General features: G+C 47.4%; 1 protein-coding gene across 1 annotated transcript; it reads left to right on the forward strand.

Annotated features, from left to right (window-relative positions):
* Positions 1–391: 391 nt before the first annotated feature.
* Positions 392–17,382, forward strand: LOC105497406 (glutathione S-transferase theta-4-like). The gene is made up of 6 exons (XM_071080148.1): positions 392–577; positions 2,636–2,723; positions 4,862–5,012; positions 6,268–6,444; positions 7,832–8,003; positions 15,988–17,382. The coding sequence occupies exons 1-6, from the start codon at positions 454–456 to the stop codon at positions 16,026–16,028; spliced, it is 753 nt and encodes a 250-aa protein (XP_070936249.1). The 5' UTR covers positions 392–453; the 3' UTR covers positions 16,029–17,382.
* Positions 17,383–17,877: the final 495 nt, after the last annotated feature.

A 17,877-nucleotide genomic window follows, 5' to 3' on the forward strand; every position in this document is an offset into this window, starting at 1 on the left:
TCACCTATGGATACTCCCAGTCTCTACTTCTGGAATCTTCCAGGGATAATTCTTATTGCCTCCTCCTCATTCTGGACCCTGCAAAGCCCCTTTCGTCAGGTTCTGCAATGAAAGTCCAGCCATGGGAATTCCCAGGCATAATCCCTTCTCAGACAGGGTGTCTGTGAGGTGGTGCCACGGGGCATAGGCATATGTTGAAGGGGGAGACTAGGGTCACAGCTGCCACATCTTTGCCACAGACCTCTCCCGAGCCTACTCCTGGGCCTCCTTAGAATCCTTGCTGCCGTAAGAATTGCAGGCTTCCTGGCCTTATGACAACACAAAGGGAAACAAGAAGTTTCCCTGGGGAACACAGGGTCCTGGGTCCAGATTGGAGAGGGCACAGGGCCAGGGGACTCTGGCCAGACATAGGCCCAGGTCTGTGGCTGGCCAGTTGCAGCTGTGGGGCCCGGCATGTGTCTCAACATGGCCCTGGAGCTCTACATGGACCTGCTGTCAGCACCCTGCCGTGCCGTCTACATCTTCTCAAAGAAGCATGATATCCGGTTCAACTTTCAGTTTGTGGATCTGCTGAAAGGTCAGTTCCCACTGCTACCGGGCAGGCCTGGTCCTGGGGGATGCAGGGCACACAGATTGGGGTTTTCCTTTTTTTCTTGTTTTTTGATGGAGTTTAGCTCTGTTGCCCAGGCTGCAGTGCAGTGGCACTATCTCTGCTCACTGCAATCTCCACTGGGTTCAGGTGCGTCTCCTGCCTCAGCCTCTCAAGTAGTTGGGATTAGAGGTGCTCGCCACCACACCCAGCTAATTTTTTGTTTTTTTTTTTTTTTTTTTTGAGACGGAGTCTCGCTCTGCTGCCCAGGCTGGAGTGCAGTGGCCGGATCTCAGCTCACTGCAAGCTCCGCCTCCCGGGTTCACGCCATTCTCCTGCCTCAGCCTCCCGAGTAGTTGGGACTACAGGCGCCCGCCACCGCGCCCGGCTAGTTTTTTGTATTTTTTAGTAGAGACGGGGTTTCACCGTGTTCGCCAGGATGGTCTCGATCTCCTGACCTCGTGATCCGCCCGTCTCGGCCTCCCAAAGTGCTGGGATTACAGGCTTGAGCCACCGCGCCCGGCCTAATTTTTTGTATTTTTAAAAGGAGTTTCACCATGTGGACCAGGCTGGTCTCAAAATCTGAACCTCAAGTGATCTGCCCACCTCAGCCTCCAAAATGCTGGGGTTACAGTCATAAGCCACCATGCCCAGCCTGATAGGGGTGTTTCTGAGGAGCAGAGACAGAGACAAGGGAGTCACCCCAGAGGTCCCCAGGAAAGAAATGATGCCAGGGGGCTTGTAGGCTGCATCCCTGTCTAGCCTACCTTAGTCATTCCCCACTAATGACAGTCCCCATGCCGGAGATGAACAGGCTTTTCGAGGAGAAGGGGGAAGGAAGAGCATCTGGGACTCCCTGAGCTCCCACCAGGCACCCTGGCTTCCTTGTGGAAGTCTAGGACCTTGTGAACTCAGCACCTGCCTGCCAGGTTGGCAAAGGGGGCAGAAGAGCACAGTCTGTCTACACCCGTCTTCCCCAGTGTTCAGAACGGCTCAGGGCTCCCACTGACCCCGAGTGAGGGTCAGACGGGTGGGCTCCAACTCCATCCTGAGCACAGAGGGGCTCCAAAACCTCAACCTGCAAAAGCAGAAGCCTCTAGAACACAGAGGAAGAGACAGGGAAGCTTTGGAAATGAATGGGGTGCGAGTGGAGCCCCCAACGGGAAGCAGCTGGTCCAGAAAGAGTTTCAATTCCTGCCCCCACATCAGGTTCCCTGTACAGATGACCCCGATTGTGTCTGAGAGGCTTCCTTTTGGATGTCCAGCTGTGTGCTGGGCCCGGCTTCCTTAAAGAGGGGACAGAGAGTGGCCGGGCGTGGTGGCTCAAGCCTGTAATCCCAGCACTTTGGGAGGCCGAGACGGGCGGATCACAAGGTCAGGAGATCGAGACCATCCTGGCTAACATGGTGAAACCCCGTCTCTACTAAAAATACAAAAACTTAGCCGGGCGAGGTGGCGGGCGCCTGTAGTCCCAGCTACTCCGGAGGCTGAGGCAGGAGAATGGCGTGAACCCGGGAGGCGGAGCTTGCAGTGAGCTGAGACCCGGCCACTGCACTCCAGCCTGGGCGACAGAGCGAGACTCCGTCTCAAAAAAAAAAAAAAAAAAAAAAAAGAGGGGACAGAGGAGTGAGGGCGATGGGAGTGGGGATGGGACTCAGTCCCTCAGGGCTTCAGGTGATTCAAAGGCTGTGGCTTCAGATTCAGCTTTGGGGGTGGGCCCAAAGCTGGAGGCCTCCCCCCAGCTGGGGGAAGCTGGAGGGGGAGGCCTCCAGCTTCTGGGCCAAAGGGTCATCCTTGTCCTTGGACACAGGTAGGAGGCACGGGAGTCACTAAACCTAGGGTGGAGTAGCCTGGGAGCCACCAGTTCTGATCCCAGTCCGGTTCTGCAACTGCCTTGCCCTATGACCTGGGGTGAGACGCGATGTCCCTCTGGGTCTCAGTTCCCTCTTCTTGAGAAAATAGAGAGGGAGGTATTTGTGTCTCTGGGAGTCTCAGTTCTCTCTCCCCTGGAGTCCCACAGCCTCATACCTTCCCTGCCCCTCCCAGGTCACCACCACAGCAAAGAATACATTGACATCAACCCCCTCAGGAAGCTGCCCAGCCTCAAAGATGGGAAATTTATCTTAAGTGAAAGGTAAGTCTTCCCCAGGGCCCTTGCACCATGTGTCTCTGCTCCTCCTGGGAGACACAGTGCGCGCATTTGTCTATTTCACCATGGAAAACCTCACACATACACTAAAGGAGAGTGAATACTAACTAATGAGGGGCATGAGGAACCCCACAAACCCATTGCCCAGCTCCGACTGTTGCCAACCTGGAGTCCATTTTACATCATTTCTATTCCCCTGCCTCCCAGACATCCCATCATTCCAGTCATAAATGTTTAGGGGCCAGCTCACACCTGTAATCCCAGCACTTTGGGAGGCTGAAGTTGGGGGATGGCCTGAGCTCATGTGTTCAAGACCAGCCTAGCCTGGACAACATGGCAAAACCCCATATCTACAAAAAATACAAAAATTAGCTAGCGTGGTGGTCTGCACCTGTAGTCCCAGCTACTCAGGAGGCTGAGGGGAAAGACTGCTTGAGCCCGGGAGGCAGAGGTTGCAGTGAGCCGAGATTGAGTCATTGTTCTTCAGCCTGGACAACAGAGTAAGATCCCATCTCAAAAATAAAAATAAATAGTAAACAAATCAATAAATGTTTAGGAACATACCTCTCAGAGATAAGAGTTCTTAAAAAAAAAAAAAAGAAAGAAAGAAAAGAAAAGCAACAGACTGGGCATGGTAGCTCATGCCTATAATCCCAGCACTTTGAGAGGCTGACACGGGAGGATCGCTTGAGGCCAGGAGTTCACGACTGCAGTGAACTCTGATTGCGCCACTGCACTCCAGCCTGGGCTAGGAGAGAGGGTAGGATCACTACATTACCATTAAGATACCTCACAAAATTAACAATAATTCCTAGATTTCATCTAATGTCTGGCTCCTGTTCAAAACTCTCTGATTATCTCCTAAATATTTTCTTGGCAGTTTGTTTGGATCAGGATCCAAACAAGTTCTGAATCTTGCAGCCAGTTGCTGTCTCTCCCGCCACTCTCTAATCGGTAGCTCTCTCCATGCCCTAACTTTTTTACCTTGGCAAGGTTGCTGTTGATGATAACAAAGGAGCACTTGTCCTGTGGAGGTTCCCACACCAGCCATCAATCAGCAAGGCCTAGGATACCCCTCCGAAGCATGTCTCCCCTCCGTCCCCTTCCCTCTGTCCCCATGACCTCCACCATTCCCGGACATTACAACCTTCCCGATAGTTGCTGGCCCTGCTGTCGTCCATTCTGCTCCCTCGGGCTCACCCTCCATCCAGCACCAGAGAGATGGATCCTTTCATGCCCTGGCTTGTATAACACCTAATCTTATGGATTAAGTCCATAACTTCCCTACATCTCCTGGGGCTACCCTCTGTGGCCTCCACAGTGTCTCTTGCTGCCTCACCACTCCCCAACCACCCCCACCCTCCTTCCAGTTGCACCCACCTACTTTCCGTTCTTCAGATTCACCTTGCTGCCCTTACCCTGGTATTTCAGCATGTGTTTTTATTTGTTGGTTTTTTGAGACAGAGTCTTGCTTTGTGGCCCAGGCTGGAGTGCAGTGGCACAATCTTGGCTCACTACAACCTGTGCCTCCCAGGTTCAAGTGACTCCCATGCCTTAGGCTCCCAAGTAGGTGGGATTACAGGTGTGTGTCACCACACCCAGCTAATTTTTGTATTTTCATTTTAGTAGAGACAGGGTTTCACCACGTTGGCCAGGCTGGTCTCCAACTCCTGGCCTCAAGAGATCTGCCCGCCCTTGGCCTCCCAGAGTGCCGGGATTACATGTGTGAGCCATCGTGCCTGGCCTGTTTCTGTTTTGAAAAAGGATCTTGTTCTTTCACCGAAGTTGGAGTGCAGTGGCGTGATCTTGGCTCACTGCAGCCTCAGATTCTTGGACTCAAGCGATCCACCCGCCTCAGCATCCTGATTTGACACGTGTTGTTCCCCTTGCTGGCCTACTCTTTGTTACACCACCAGCCCCCAACTCCTACTCACCCTGCAGGGCTCCTTCCCTGCCCTTACTGACTGTCAGACAGACAGCTCTGGTGAAGGCCTTTCCCGGGGCCATTTGGGCTCCTTCTTGCTCTGGAAGCCCCAGCAGTTGGGCCCAGGGCATATTGGGGTGGTTGATGTACTGGCACTCAGGAAGGCAAGGGCAGTGCCCCTGACCGGCCCTTTCTGCAGTGTGGCCATCCTCTACTACCTGTGCCGCAAGTACAGCGCTCCATCACACTGGTACCCGCCAGACCTGCATGTACGTGCCAGTGTGGATGAGTTCATGGCTTGGCAACACGCGGCCTTTCAGCTGCCCATGAAGAAGATACTCTGGCTCAAGGTGAGCAGGATCACTTCTGGGGCCTGGGGACAAGGGCACAAGGGAGTCAGGGAGGCTGGTGGCCAGTTCTGGCCCTGCTGATTGCCGGTGAACTCTAGTAAGTAAGTCTCCCTCCCTCTCTGGGCCTCATTTCCTCAGCTCCTTCTCCTGCCTGCCTTACAGAGCTGTCAGGGGTGTGGACTGAAACAATGGGCATGAAAGAGTCTTATTAGGGCGAGGGGAAGGGCATACAGGAGGGGCTGATATGACTTACCCAGGACAGCATTTGAGGCATTTCATTCCGAACTAGAGAATCTCAGCGTCGAAAGGCCCACAGAAGGCCAGGTGTTGTGCTCAAGCCTGTAATCCCAATACTTTGGGAGGCCAAGGCAGGTGGATCACTTGAGGTCAGGAATTCAAGACCTACCTGTCCAAAATTGTGAAACACTGTCTCTACTAAAAATACAAAAAAAATTAGCCAGTGTGGTGGTGGGCACCTGTAATCCTAGCTACTCAGGAGGCTGAGGCAGGAGAATTGCTTAAACCAGCCAAGTGGAGGTTGCAGTGAGCTGAGATCATGCCGCTGCACTCCAACCTGGGTGACAAAGTGAGACTCCATCTCAAAAAAAAAAAAAAAAAAAAAAAAGCTCATAGAAAATTTGAAGATGGCCGGGCGCGGTGGCTCATGCCTGTAATCTCAACACTTTGGGAGGCCAAGGCAGGCAGATCACAAGGTTGGGACTTCGAGAACAGCCTGGCCAACATGGTGAAACCCCATCTCTATTAAAAATACAAAAGTTACCCAGGCATGGTGGCACGTGCCTGTAATCCCCGCTACTCCAGAGGCTGAGGCAGGAGAATCTCTTGTACCCAGCAGGCAGAGGTTGCGGTGAGCTGAGATCCCGCCACTGCACTCCAGCATGGGCAACAGAGTGAGACTCCATCTCAAAAACAAAACAAAAAAAAAAAGAAAATAGAAAATTTGAAGGTGACAAATAACCAATACATGTGTACATGATTGGTTACATCAAATTCGATGCCTGTCACAGGCATCACTAATCAGTCACAGGACTTATACCTGCTGAGCTCCCCAAATCCTTGTGAACACATGGTTCCCAGCAACTTCCACCAATCAGAACTGCTACAAGAGGTGAAACTACTTTATGTCCTGGGAACTGTCCAGTATCTATCCAGCAGACAAGAGTACAGAGACCAGGCAGGGCAGGTGGCCCTGGAGTGCAGCCTCCTCTTCCCTCCTCTTCCCAACCCTGGCCAGTTGCTGATCCCAAAGATAACAGGGGAGGAAGTTTCAGCTGAGAAGATGGAGCATGCAGTGGAAGAGGTGAAGAACAGCCTGCGGCTCTTCGAGGAGTATTTTCTGCAGGATAAGATGTTCCTCACCGGGGACCAAATCTCACTGGCTGACTTGGTGGCCGTGGTGGAGATGATGCAGGTGTGGGTTGGGGTGGAGGAGGGTTAGACCTTGGGCAGAGGTGGGACTCCTCTGTGACCAGTGGGGCCATCACTTGAGGATAGGCTGGAGAGGCGGGAAAGGCAGGTAGAGCTGCCATGGGGGCTGTGGGAGCCAGGTCTGGGGGCCTGGACTCAGTCTGGGGGCAACAGGAAGCACAGAACATTGTGAATCAGGGAGGATCACAGTTCTCCACACTTGACAAAGATTCTTCGGTGTGGGAGGAGCTGGAGGGTGAGCCTGGGATAGAGAAGAACACTGCATTTCCTGGTCAGTCCACCAGCATCCCAGATACCGCCTCCTCTTGCTGGACTCGCCAGGAAATGTTCACTGGCCCCTGGGGTTCCTTCTGGCCCTGCCTCGTTCCCAGAGCTCCAGACAGACAGCTATGGAGGACAGCTCTCCTGGCTGGGTCTGAGGGGCATCCACTGTGCATTTGGAGGCACACCTGAGTATGGGGCATTTATGTGGCCTCTCCATGCAGGGGAGGGTGACCAGTTCTGCCTCTCAAGACACTGGCCAGGGTCTAAACTGGCCATCCTGCACACCAGCTAGGGCACTGCACGCTGACCGAAGAGACTAATTTTCATATCAGCCAGAGCTATGCCCAGGAGGAGGCACCTGGGATCCTGGTGGCTTGGCCAGGAAATGCAGTGTTCCTTTCCTCATCCCAGAGATCTCTGGCTCATATGAAAATTAGTCTCTTTGGTCTGTTTGCAGTGCAGACCAGCACCAGGAAAAATCATTCTGGCCTGTCCCGAGGGCTCAGACATATGCTTCGCCCCCACCCCTTACATGTCACCCACCACCCACCCCTTCTTGGGCTTCCCAAAGACCTTGGGTGCAAAGCCAAAGTCCAGGGTAGACTGTCTTAGTGAACAAGCCAAACTGCAGGGTAGACTGTCTTAGTGAGCCAGCCAAACTGCAGGGTAGACTGCTTGCCAGGTCTCCCATTCTAGCCCCTGAGCCTGATCACAGTGGGAGGTTAAACATGGGGAAAAAAACCTGAGTTCTCTCCCTCATCCACATATACACCCCTGGGATAAGGGGTTTCCTTGGAAGAAGGCAGAATTCATGTGAGGTCGCAGGCTGGAGAAGTGGGAGCTGCCTGGGCCGGGAGCCCTCTCAGCATGGTCCAGAAGGCTTAGAGCAAGAAGATCAGTGACCAGAGACCCTGGGGGATTCTGGATCCTCCATCCCCATGTACATCTATTACATAGTCTGGGACCCCCTTGCTCAGGCCTTGGGGGTCAGCAGCCTATTTCTTTGCAGAGGCAGATGTTGGAGGCGGGGGCCTGAGGCTGTGGGAGAGGACCCAGGTAGGGCTGGTCCCCAGGCTGACCACATCTTCCTCTTTGTCTATCCACAGCCCATGGCAGCCAACTATAATGTCTTCCTCAACAGCTCCAAGCTAGCTGAGTGGCGCATGCGGGTGGAGCTGAATATTGGCTCTGGCCTCTTTAAGGAGGCCCACGATCGACTAATGCAGTTGGCCGACTGGGACTTTTCAACATTGGATCCAATGGTCACGCAGAGAATCTGTGAGTTTCGGGAGAAGTACTTGTGATCCTAATTGCAGCCATCCTGCAGGGCCTGGCTGGCTCAACAATCTGAGCCACCTTCCTTAAAGGAAATGCTAAAAAAGACACCTCTTCTTTGCCTAATAAAGAGCTGGAACAACCATCACAGCTGCTGAGCAACAGATAGTTGGCGTATGCACAGGGTCTGATGTGGGAGTGGGTGGTGGTTACAGATCCTTCCAGTTTCCAAAAAGAATTTTAAAAGTAAAGGGTTAAATATGGCTACATTGTCAGTAATAATAGTTGGTGACTTCAATACTCCACTTTCTTTCTTTTTTTTTTTTTTTTTTGAGATGAAGTCTCACTCTGTCACTCAGGCTGGAGTGCAGTGGCACAATCTGGGCTCACTGCAATCTCCGCCTCCCAGATTCAAGTGATCCTCCTGCCTCACGAGTAGCTGGGATTACAGGCACACGCCACCACACCCAACTAATTTTTTTTTTTGTATTTTTCTCAAACTCCTGAGCTCAGGCAAATTGCCCGCCTCAGCCTCCCAAAGTGTTGGGATTAGGGGTGTGAGCCACTGTGCCTGGCCCCCACTTTCAGTAATGGATAGAAAAACTACAGAAGACCATCAAGGAAATAGAGGACTTGAAAAGCACTATAAACCAATTGCGCACACTAGACATGAACAGAACATTCCACCTGCCAGGAGCAGAATAAGCATTCTTCTGAAGAGCACGTGGAATATTCTCCAGTATAGAGCATATAATTGGTCCTAAGTCTTAAATTTAAGAAGATTGAAATCATGCAAAGTATGGTCTCTGGACACAGTGGAATAAAGTTAAAAATCAAGAACAGAAGGAAAACTGGAAAATTCACAAGCACATAGAAATTAAACAGCACACTCTTAAACAATCAGTGGGTCAAAAATGAAATCACAAGGGAAATTAAAAAGTATCTTGAATGAATAAAAATGAAAACACAACATGCCCAAATTTATAGGATGCAGCACAAGCAGTGCTAAGAGGAAAATTTATAGCTGTAAACACGAGTTAAGAACGATCTTGAATCAATAACCTAACTTTATGCTTTAAGGAACTAGAAAAATAAGAGCAACCTAAACCCAACACCAGTAGAAGACAGGAAATAATAAAGATTAGAATGGAGATAAATGAAATAGAAAATAGAAAAACAATAGAGAAAATCAATGAAACCAAAAATTGGATCTCTGAAAAGATCAACAAAAATTGGCAAGCCTTTAGTTAGAACAGCCAAGTGAAAAAATAAGACTCAAATTATTCACCAAGAAAATGGAAGATGGGTACAATGGCTCACACCTGTAATCCCAGCACTTTGGGAGGCTGATCACTTTGGGAGCAGGATCACTTGAGGCCAGGAGATTGAGACCAGCCTGAGCAATATAGTGAGACTTGTTTCTACAAAAAGATTTATTTTTTTTAATTAGCTGGGAGGCAAGGCCCAGTGGTTCATGCCTGTAATTCCGGCATTTTGGGAGGGTGAGGCGGGCAAATCACCTGATGTCAGGAGTTTGAGACCAGCCTGGCCAACATGGTGAAACCCCTGTCTCTACTAAAAATAAAAAATGAACTGGGCATGGTGGCGGGCACCTGTAATCCCTGCTACTCGGGAGGCTGAGGCAGGAGAATCGCTTGAACCTGAGAATCAGAGGTTGCAGTGAGCCGAGATCACACCACTGCACTCCACCCTGGGTGACAAGAGCGAAACTCCGTCTCAAAAATAAATAAATAAATAAGAAAGAAAGAAAAATTAGCTGAGTGTGTTGGTGCATGCCTGTAGTCCTAGCTAATTCGGTGACTGAGGTGGGAGGATCACTTTAGCCAGGAGTTCAAAGTTACATTGAGCTATGACTGCACCACTGTACTCCAGCCTGGGTAACACAGGAAAACCTAATCTCAAAAAATGAAAAAAAAAAAAAAAACAGACACCAGACAGAAAGAAAATGGACACATCACTACTGGTATTAGAGAAGTACAAAGGTTTATAAAGAAATACTATGAGTAATTGTATGTGAACAAATGAGATAACCTTGATGAAATGAGAAAATTTTAGAAACATAAAATCTACCGAAACTGACTTAGGAAGAAAGATACAATTTGAATAGAACTGTAACAAATAAAAAGATTAAAATATTAATTTTTAAAAATTCCTAAAAAGAAAAGCCCAGGACCAGATGGCTTCACTGGTGAATTCAACCAAAAGCTTGAAGAACTAACACAAAGCCTTCACAAACTCTTCCAAAAAATAGAACAGGAAGAAATATTTTTCAACTCGTTCTATGAAGCCAGAATTACTCTGATACCAAAGACAGAAAAAGACATTATAAGAAAATAAAGTTACAAAGCAATATCCTTATAAATATAGATGTAAAAATCCTCAGCAAAATATTAGCAAATCAAATTCAGCAGCATATTAAAAGGATTATACACCTTGACCAGGTAGGATTTATCCCAGGAGTATAAATGTGGTTCAATATACAAAAATCAATCAATGTAGCATACCATGCTAATAGAAAGTCACATGATCATCCTAATGCAGAGAAGGCATTTGACAAAATCTAACATCCTTTTACGATAAAATTACTCAGCAGATGAAGACTAGAAAGGAACTTCCTCAACCTGATAAAGAGCATCTATGAAAAACCTATAACTAACACCATACCTCATTCATTGTGAAAGATCGAGTATTTCCCCTCTAAGATCAGGAACAGGACAAGAATGTTCATTCACACCACCTCTACTTATTAGGGCAATTAGGCAAAAAAAAAAAAAAAAAAAAAAAAGGAAGAAAAAGCATCCAGATCAGAAAGAAAGAAGTAAAACTATCTTTAGTCACAGATGACATTATAGGAACTCGCTTAAAAACCATTAGAGCTAATAAGCAAGTTCAGCAAGGTTGCAGGATACAAGATTAATACACAAAAATCCATAGTACACATTTGCAATAAAGGATCAAAAAATTAAAACAACATTTCCATTTACAATAGCATCAAAAAGAATAAAATACTTAGAATAAGTTTAACCAAAGAAAAGCAACACTTAAACACAGCAAACTATAATGTGCTGTTGAAAGAAATTAAAGGAACACCACCAAGCAATCTGACCTGAGAAAACACGCAGGTTCAACAGAATGAGTCCTGCTCTTCAGCAAGCACCCATCTTGTGTTCAAGCTGGGTCTGTGAGGCAAGTCTGGCAAGATAGAGATGGACATACAACCAAATCTGGAATGCAGATAAGGCCAAGGGAAGGTAGGTCAATCGTTGGAAACATTCAACAATCCGTGGAAGAAATGTTAAAAATATAATATCAGGGTCTAATGAAGTTGAAAAATCTCTCCTCTTGGTAGTTCTGTTGAAAACTGTTGAATGATTGGATAAAGTAAAACATAAGTATAAGGGATTATTAGGTAGCAATGAATGTGTAATAAATGTAAAAAGAGGGGCAAGTGCATACAAGGAAGTGTATGCTGCTGGATTTCTGTTGAATTGTGCATGGAAGACCATCAGCAGTTCAAGTCAAAAAGCTTGTCTTGAGGGACTGTGCCAGGATCTGCAGTTCCAAACCTCATGGAGGAAGCTGTCTGCCCATTAGAAGCCCAGAGCCCAGAGGGCTGGACCAGAGCAAATCCTCTCCCTCATGGAGCTAGATGGGAACACAAAACCATCTGACAGCATGCAATTTTACATCTCGTACCCTGTTTAATCCTCACAACTACCCTGATGAGTACTAGTATTATCCCCATTTTGTAGATGAGAAAACAAGTTCTTCAAGGGGAAGGGATCTTCAGAGCAGCATATGAATGAGAGGCAGAACCAGAGTCAGGACCTGTATCTTGTCTTCTCCTTCCTAAAACTAGAAAAGTACCCACCACCAGGCAGTGTTTTTGGTGCAGAGGAATCAGTAGTGAACAAAATAGGCAAAAATTTCTACCTTTAGTGTTCACGTTATTGTGGAGGAAGACAAACAATAATCCCAGTAGAGAAGTAAAAAATTAGAATGTTTTGCTAAAAAGTCCTTAGGTGGGGTGTCATGATGTTGGTATCTTACGTTCAAAAAACAGTAAGTTGAAACTGGGGTTGCATATATTAGTGCTGTTGTACTAGTCCTTTCATTTTCTGGATTTTAAATGTTTTCATAATTTAAAAGTTGGGGGGAAACTTAAAGAAGACCTTAATAAATGGGAGGACATCCCATGTTCATGATTGGAAGGCATAGTAATGTTAAGATGTCAAATTCAACACAATCTGCATTAAAATTCCATTTGGCTTGTTTGTACAAACTGACAAATTGGCCCTAATATTCATGTGGAAATTAAAGTGACTCAGAATCTCCAAAATAGTTTTGAAAAAGAAAAAGTTGTAGGACTCATGCTTCCCAATTTCAAAACTTACTTCAAAGCTACTATAATCAAGACATTGCCAATCAAACTACAATGAGATACCACTTCACACACTCTACGAGGGGTATAATAGAAAAGACAGATTAAAAGTATTGTTGAAGATGTGTGAAGAAATTGGAACCCTCGTGTGCTGCTGCTGAGAATGTAAAATGTATAGCCACTTGGGAAAACAGCTTGCAGTTCCTCCAAAAGTTAAATATATATATTATAATGTATATATAATATATTATGTATATATTACATTATATATATATGAGTTTGGTTTTTTGGTTTGTTTCTTTTTTTTTTTTTTTTTTTTTGAGACAGATTCTTGCTCTGTCACCCAGGCTAAAGTGCAGTGGTGCCATCTCGGCTCACTGCAACCTCCGTCTCCTGGATTCAAGCAATTCTCCTGCCTCAGCCTCCTGAGTAGCTGGGATTACAGGCAGGCACCACCATGCCCAGCTAGCTTTTGCATTTTTAGTAGAGACGGGGTTTCACAATGTTGGCCAGGCTGGTCTCAAACTCCTGACCTCAGGTGATCCACCCAGCTCAGCCTCCCAAAGTGCTAGGATTACAAGTGTGCGCCACTGTGCCCGGGCAACATAGAGTTATATTATCCAGCAACTCCATTCCTAGGTATATACCCAAGACGACTGAAGACATATGTCCAGACAAAAACTTGCACATGAACGTTCATCACAGCAATATTCACAATAGCTGAAACATAGAATCAATGCAAAAGTCCATCAACTGGTGAATGGATAAACACAATGTGGTGTATACATAAAATAGAATATAATTCAGCCATAAGAAGGGATGAAGTACTGTGATATGCTACAACATGGATGAATCTTGACAACATAATGCTAAATGAAAGAAGCCAGTCATAACAGGCGACATATTTCATTATTCCATTTGAGTGAAATGTCCAGAAGAGGCAAATACTTCCTGTCCACAGAGGTAGAAAGTAGATGAATGGTTACCAGGGGCTAGGAGAAGAGGGAAATGGGGAGTGACTGTTTAATGGGTACAGAGTTTCTCTTTGGGGTGATGAAAATGATCTAGAATTAGATCATTGTGATGGTGACAAAACTTGGTTAATATACTAAAAACCACTGAATTGACTTTAAACCAATTGAATTTTAAAGTATACTTTGAAAAAGTGGACATTATGGTATGTGAATTACACCTTATAATGAAAATATGATTGCATTGTTCAAAAGAGTATGGAAGGAAGCATACAAAAAATATGAAACATAAAGTATGGCTCTTTTTATTCTAAAGTGTAGAAATTGAACATTTTATCTCAAGATATAAAACAAAAACAAAGAAAGCTAAAAGCCCTTCCATTTGGCCGTCTTGGAGTAAGACCTACCGCAGTCCAGCGCCTTTTACTCAGCCCCACAGCCTAGCCTATTGCTTTCATGAAACCCTATAGCTTCCACTCCTGTTTGACTGTTGGGTGTAAAGTTATGAGTGACCATATTGGGGGAAGGGAGGAAAACTCCCCATAAAAGTATATCCTGGGGGCCTGAGGACAGACGTGGGCCCAGGTATCAGAACGTGATATGCCTACTTGTCCCTATCTCATTGTCCACACACAGGGCTTGGAAGGTGGCCATGTTTTATATGACGTGAGCTCCAACCAACAAGCTGATTGGCTTCTTCAACAAGAGCCCAGGTAGAGATTGGTGTCTAGAAGAGCACATCAGATTCTAGGGAATCAGGCCTCTGGCAGTTGGGCACAGTGGGTCATGCCTGTAATCCAGCACTTTGGGAGGCTGAGGTGGGCAGATCATCTGAGTTCAGGAGTTCGAGACCAGCCTGACCAACATGGAGAAACCCTGTCTCTACCAAAAACACAAAAAATTAGCCAGGCGTGGTGGTGCATGCCTGTAATCCCAGCTACTCGGGAGGCTGAGGCCGGAGAATCTCTTGAACCTGGGAGGCAGAGGTTGTGGTGAGCAGAGATCATGCCACTGCACTCCAGCCTGGGCAACGAAGAGTGAAACTCCGTCTCAAAAAAAAAAAAAAAAAAAAGAGAGAGAGAATCAGGCCTTTGGCAGTGGAAACTCCCCTGAGAAGATGTCATAGGGTCCTCAGGGTCAGACACAGAGAGAAGGAGACATTGGGACAGAGAGAAGAGTCAAGAAAAAAAACGTGCCTTGCAGTCTGTGAAGAACAGGGTGGCCCCCGGTGGCCTCCAGCGCAGGTTCTGGATCAAAGCTCCTCGAAGTTTGAGGCGCATTTGGATCACCTGAGGATCTTATGAAAATACAGACTCTGTCTGATTCAGTAGGTCTGGGTTTAGGGGTGGGAGCCTGGTAGTATATTTCTAACAAGCTCCCAGGCAAGGCTGCTGCTGCTGCTGATCTAATGAGCACAGTTTGAGGCTGGACAGAGTGGCTCACACCCGTAATCCCAACACTTTGGGAGGACAAGGCAGGAGGGTCTCTTGAGGCTAGAACTTTGAGACCAGCCTGGGCAACATAGCAGGACCTGGTCTCTAAAAAACAAGAGAGAAGAAGAAGAAAAAGGAAAAAGAAGACCTCAACTAGAGTAGGAAGCAGCTAGGCCACATAGCTCTTTAACGGAGAAAAGAGGTTTTTTCTTGAGTAAATTTGAGTGTAACCATGTTCCTTGTCAATGACGGTAACTTTAAATGTCAAGAATGTGAGGGAGGCCAGGGGCGGTGGATCACGTCTTTGTAATCCCAGCACTTTGGGAGGCTGAGGTGGGAGGATCACTTGAGCCCAGGAATTTGAGGCCACCCTGGGAAACAAAGTGCAAACTCGTTTCTACCAAGTCAAAAAATCAGCCAAGCATGGTGACATGCTCTGGTGGTCTGAGTTACATGGGAGGCTGAGGCAGAAGGATTGTTTGAGCCCAGGTCGAGGCTGCCGTAAGCTAAGTTTGCACCACTGCACTCACTCCAGCCTGGGTAACAGCAGGACCCTGTCTCAGAAAACAAACAAACAAATAAACAAGAATGTGAGAGACCACGGGGAAGGTGTGGCCCTGGGGTAGGGGCTGGGAGACGGGAGAACAGCTGTTAGTGGCCACATCCCTGCCCAGAGCAGACAGTGCCTTGTCCACCCTCATGAGCTCTTCGGACTCCTTGGACAGGACTGGCTACACAGGAAAATGTGGGGACCCTTATTTTTAAATTGTTAAGAATGTCAAGATGGCAACGGCAAAGCTTTAAACCAAGTGCATGGCCCTTCTGCGTTGTAGGCCCACGAGGCAGGCAGACTGGTATTCACATCCTTGTATAGCCCCCTCCCCTTGAGTGTGGCTGGGGTCTGTGCTCTATTGCTTGGAAGCAAGGCTTATCCCTAAGCCTTATTTTCAGGGAGGTGGATTTGAGAGCTATTATCCTACCTCCTTGCTTGGTGCCCTGTGAATAAATCTTTTCTCTTTTGCAAAACTAGTGTCACAGTGATTAATTTACTGTGCATGGGCAGAACGGACCTGGTCCTGGCCAGTAACACCCACGAGGCTTTCTAGGAGACTATACAGCCAAGAGAGCACTGAGCAATGTTTGGGAGCATTCTGTCTAAATGACTTTTCTCTTTTTTCCAGGCCGGGCACGGTGGCTCACGCCTGTAATCCCAGCACTTTGAGAGGCTGACGCTGGCAGATCACTTGAGGCCAGGAGTTCAAGACCAGCCTGGCCAACATGGTGAAACCTTGTCTCTACTAAAAATACAACAATTTGCTGAGCATGGTGGCACATACCTGAAATCCCAGCTGCCTGGGTGGCTGAGGCACGAGAATCGCTTGAACTCGTGAGGCAGAGGTTGCAGTAAGCAGAGATTGCACCACTGCACTCCAGCCTGAGTGACAGAGAGAGGCTAAGTCAAAAAAAAAAAAAAAAAAAGAACCCCACATACTTTCACTTTTATCTTGTTTTCTATAAATTAATAAATACAGCCTTTGTGAGTTGGTTTATGTGAGTCAGACCCAAAGAAAATGATGAACCCTGAAACATGGACCAAATTAATTGTTTTTTGTTGTTGTTGTTGTTGTTGTTGTTTAGGTGGAGTTACCCTCTTGTCACCCAGCCTGGAGTGCAATGGCGCAGTCTCGGCACACTGCAACCTCTGCCTGTAGAGTTCAAGCAATTCTCCTGCCTCAGCCTCCCGAGTAGCTGGGATTACAGGTATATGCCAGCACACCCAGGTAATTTTTATATTTTTAGTAGAGACAAGGTTTCACCATGTTGGCCAGGCTGGTCTCAAACTCCTGAACTCAGGTGATCTGCCTGCCTCAGCCTCCCAAGGTGTTGGGGTTACAGGCATGAGCCACCACTCGCACCCCAAATTAGGTTTTGAACTTGCAAGACAGGCTGAGCCTTGGACCAGAATCCTGACAGCTCCTCCTCGGGCCTCTGACTGAAGTTATCCAGAGGTGAGGGGAAGGCAGCCGTTGCCTTCTCTGAGTGTCTACCTCCTTTCAAAACTTTAACATGGAAATCTGAATTTCTCATCTTTCCTTACTTTTTTTCCAGTTAAAAAATCATTATTACTGGCCAGCTGTCATGGCTCACATCTCTAATCCCAGCACTTTGGTAGGCAGAGGTGGGAGGATCAGCCTAGGCAACACAACGAGACCCTGCCTCTACAGAAAAAATTTTTTAAACTAGCTTGGGCATCTTGGTGCGCACCTGTAGTCCCAGCTACTCAGGGAGGCTGAGATGGGAGGATGGCTTGAGCCCAGGAGTTGGAGGCTGTAGTAAGCTGTGATTACACCACTGCATTCTACTCTGGGCAAGAGAGAGATACTCTATCTAAATAAAATAAAATAGTTATTACTTCCACTTTCTTTGCAGAAATGTTCCTTATTCTCTAGAAAACATTATGCTTTGGCTGACATGCTTTCAGTGGGATTTGTTTTAGAAAGTGATATGTGACCCTGATACTATTTGACAGGCTCCATGACAGGCCTTGGGGGGCTCCCTGGCAGCAAGGGGCAGGCCTGGGCTTACAACTTGGCAGATGAATTTAGGGGTGTGCACTTGCAAGGACTTAGGAGGGCTCTAGCTTCCCTGTCATTTTAAAGATGGAGAAACACAGGCCTGGAGAAGGGAAGAAATAAACCCAGGGAATGCGAGGGATGGCACTATGCTGGCAGGAGCAGGAAGACCAAGGCTGTCACATTCCAGGGAGTGCGACTGGAGTGAAGCAAGTGGCCACAAAACACTGAACGTAAGCCCTGAGGCTTTGCCACTTGCTGGCACCAAGGACTCTGCAGTGTTGAGCCAAGAGGATGGACTTTGGAGCCAGACTTTCTGGGTCTATAATCATTCAGTGTTTATCTCCTCCTCTAAAATGGGGACGATGGGAAATTCTGACACACGCTTCAACACAGATGCACCTTGAAGACATTATGCTAAGTGAAATGAGAGAGCCAGGCACGAAAGGGATGGAACTGGGGCCTTTCTGTACGTCCCCCTGAGGGACTACCGTCTCT

The sequence above is a fragment of the Macaca nemestrina genome, chromosome 15 (genome assembly GCF_043159975.1).
Source record: "Macaca nemestrina isolate mMacNem1 chromosome 15, mMacNem.hap1, whole genome shotgun sequence".
Classification (NCBI taxonomy): domain Eukaryota; kingdom Metazoa; phylum Chordata; class Mammalia; order Primates; family Cercopithecidae; genus Macaca; species Macaca nemestrina.

Coding starts and splice junctions, on each gene's coding strand:
- LOC105497406 (XM_071080148.1), top strand. CDS start 454: ATGTGTCTCAACATGGCCCTGGAGCTCTACATGGACCTGCTGTCAGCA. Junction 2,724..4,861: donor AAATTTATCTTAAGTGAAAG/GTAAGTCTTCCC, acceptor CCCTTTCTGCAG/TGTGGCCATCCTCTACTACC. Junction 6,445..7,831: donor CCGTGGTGGAGATGATGCAG/GTGTGGGTTGGG, acceptor GTCTATCCACAG/CCCATGGCAGCCAACTATAA.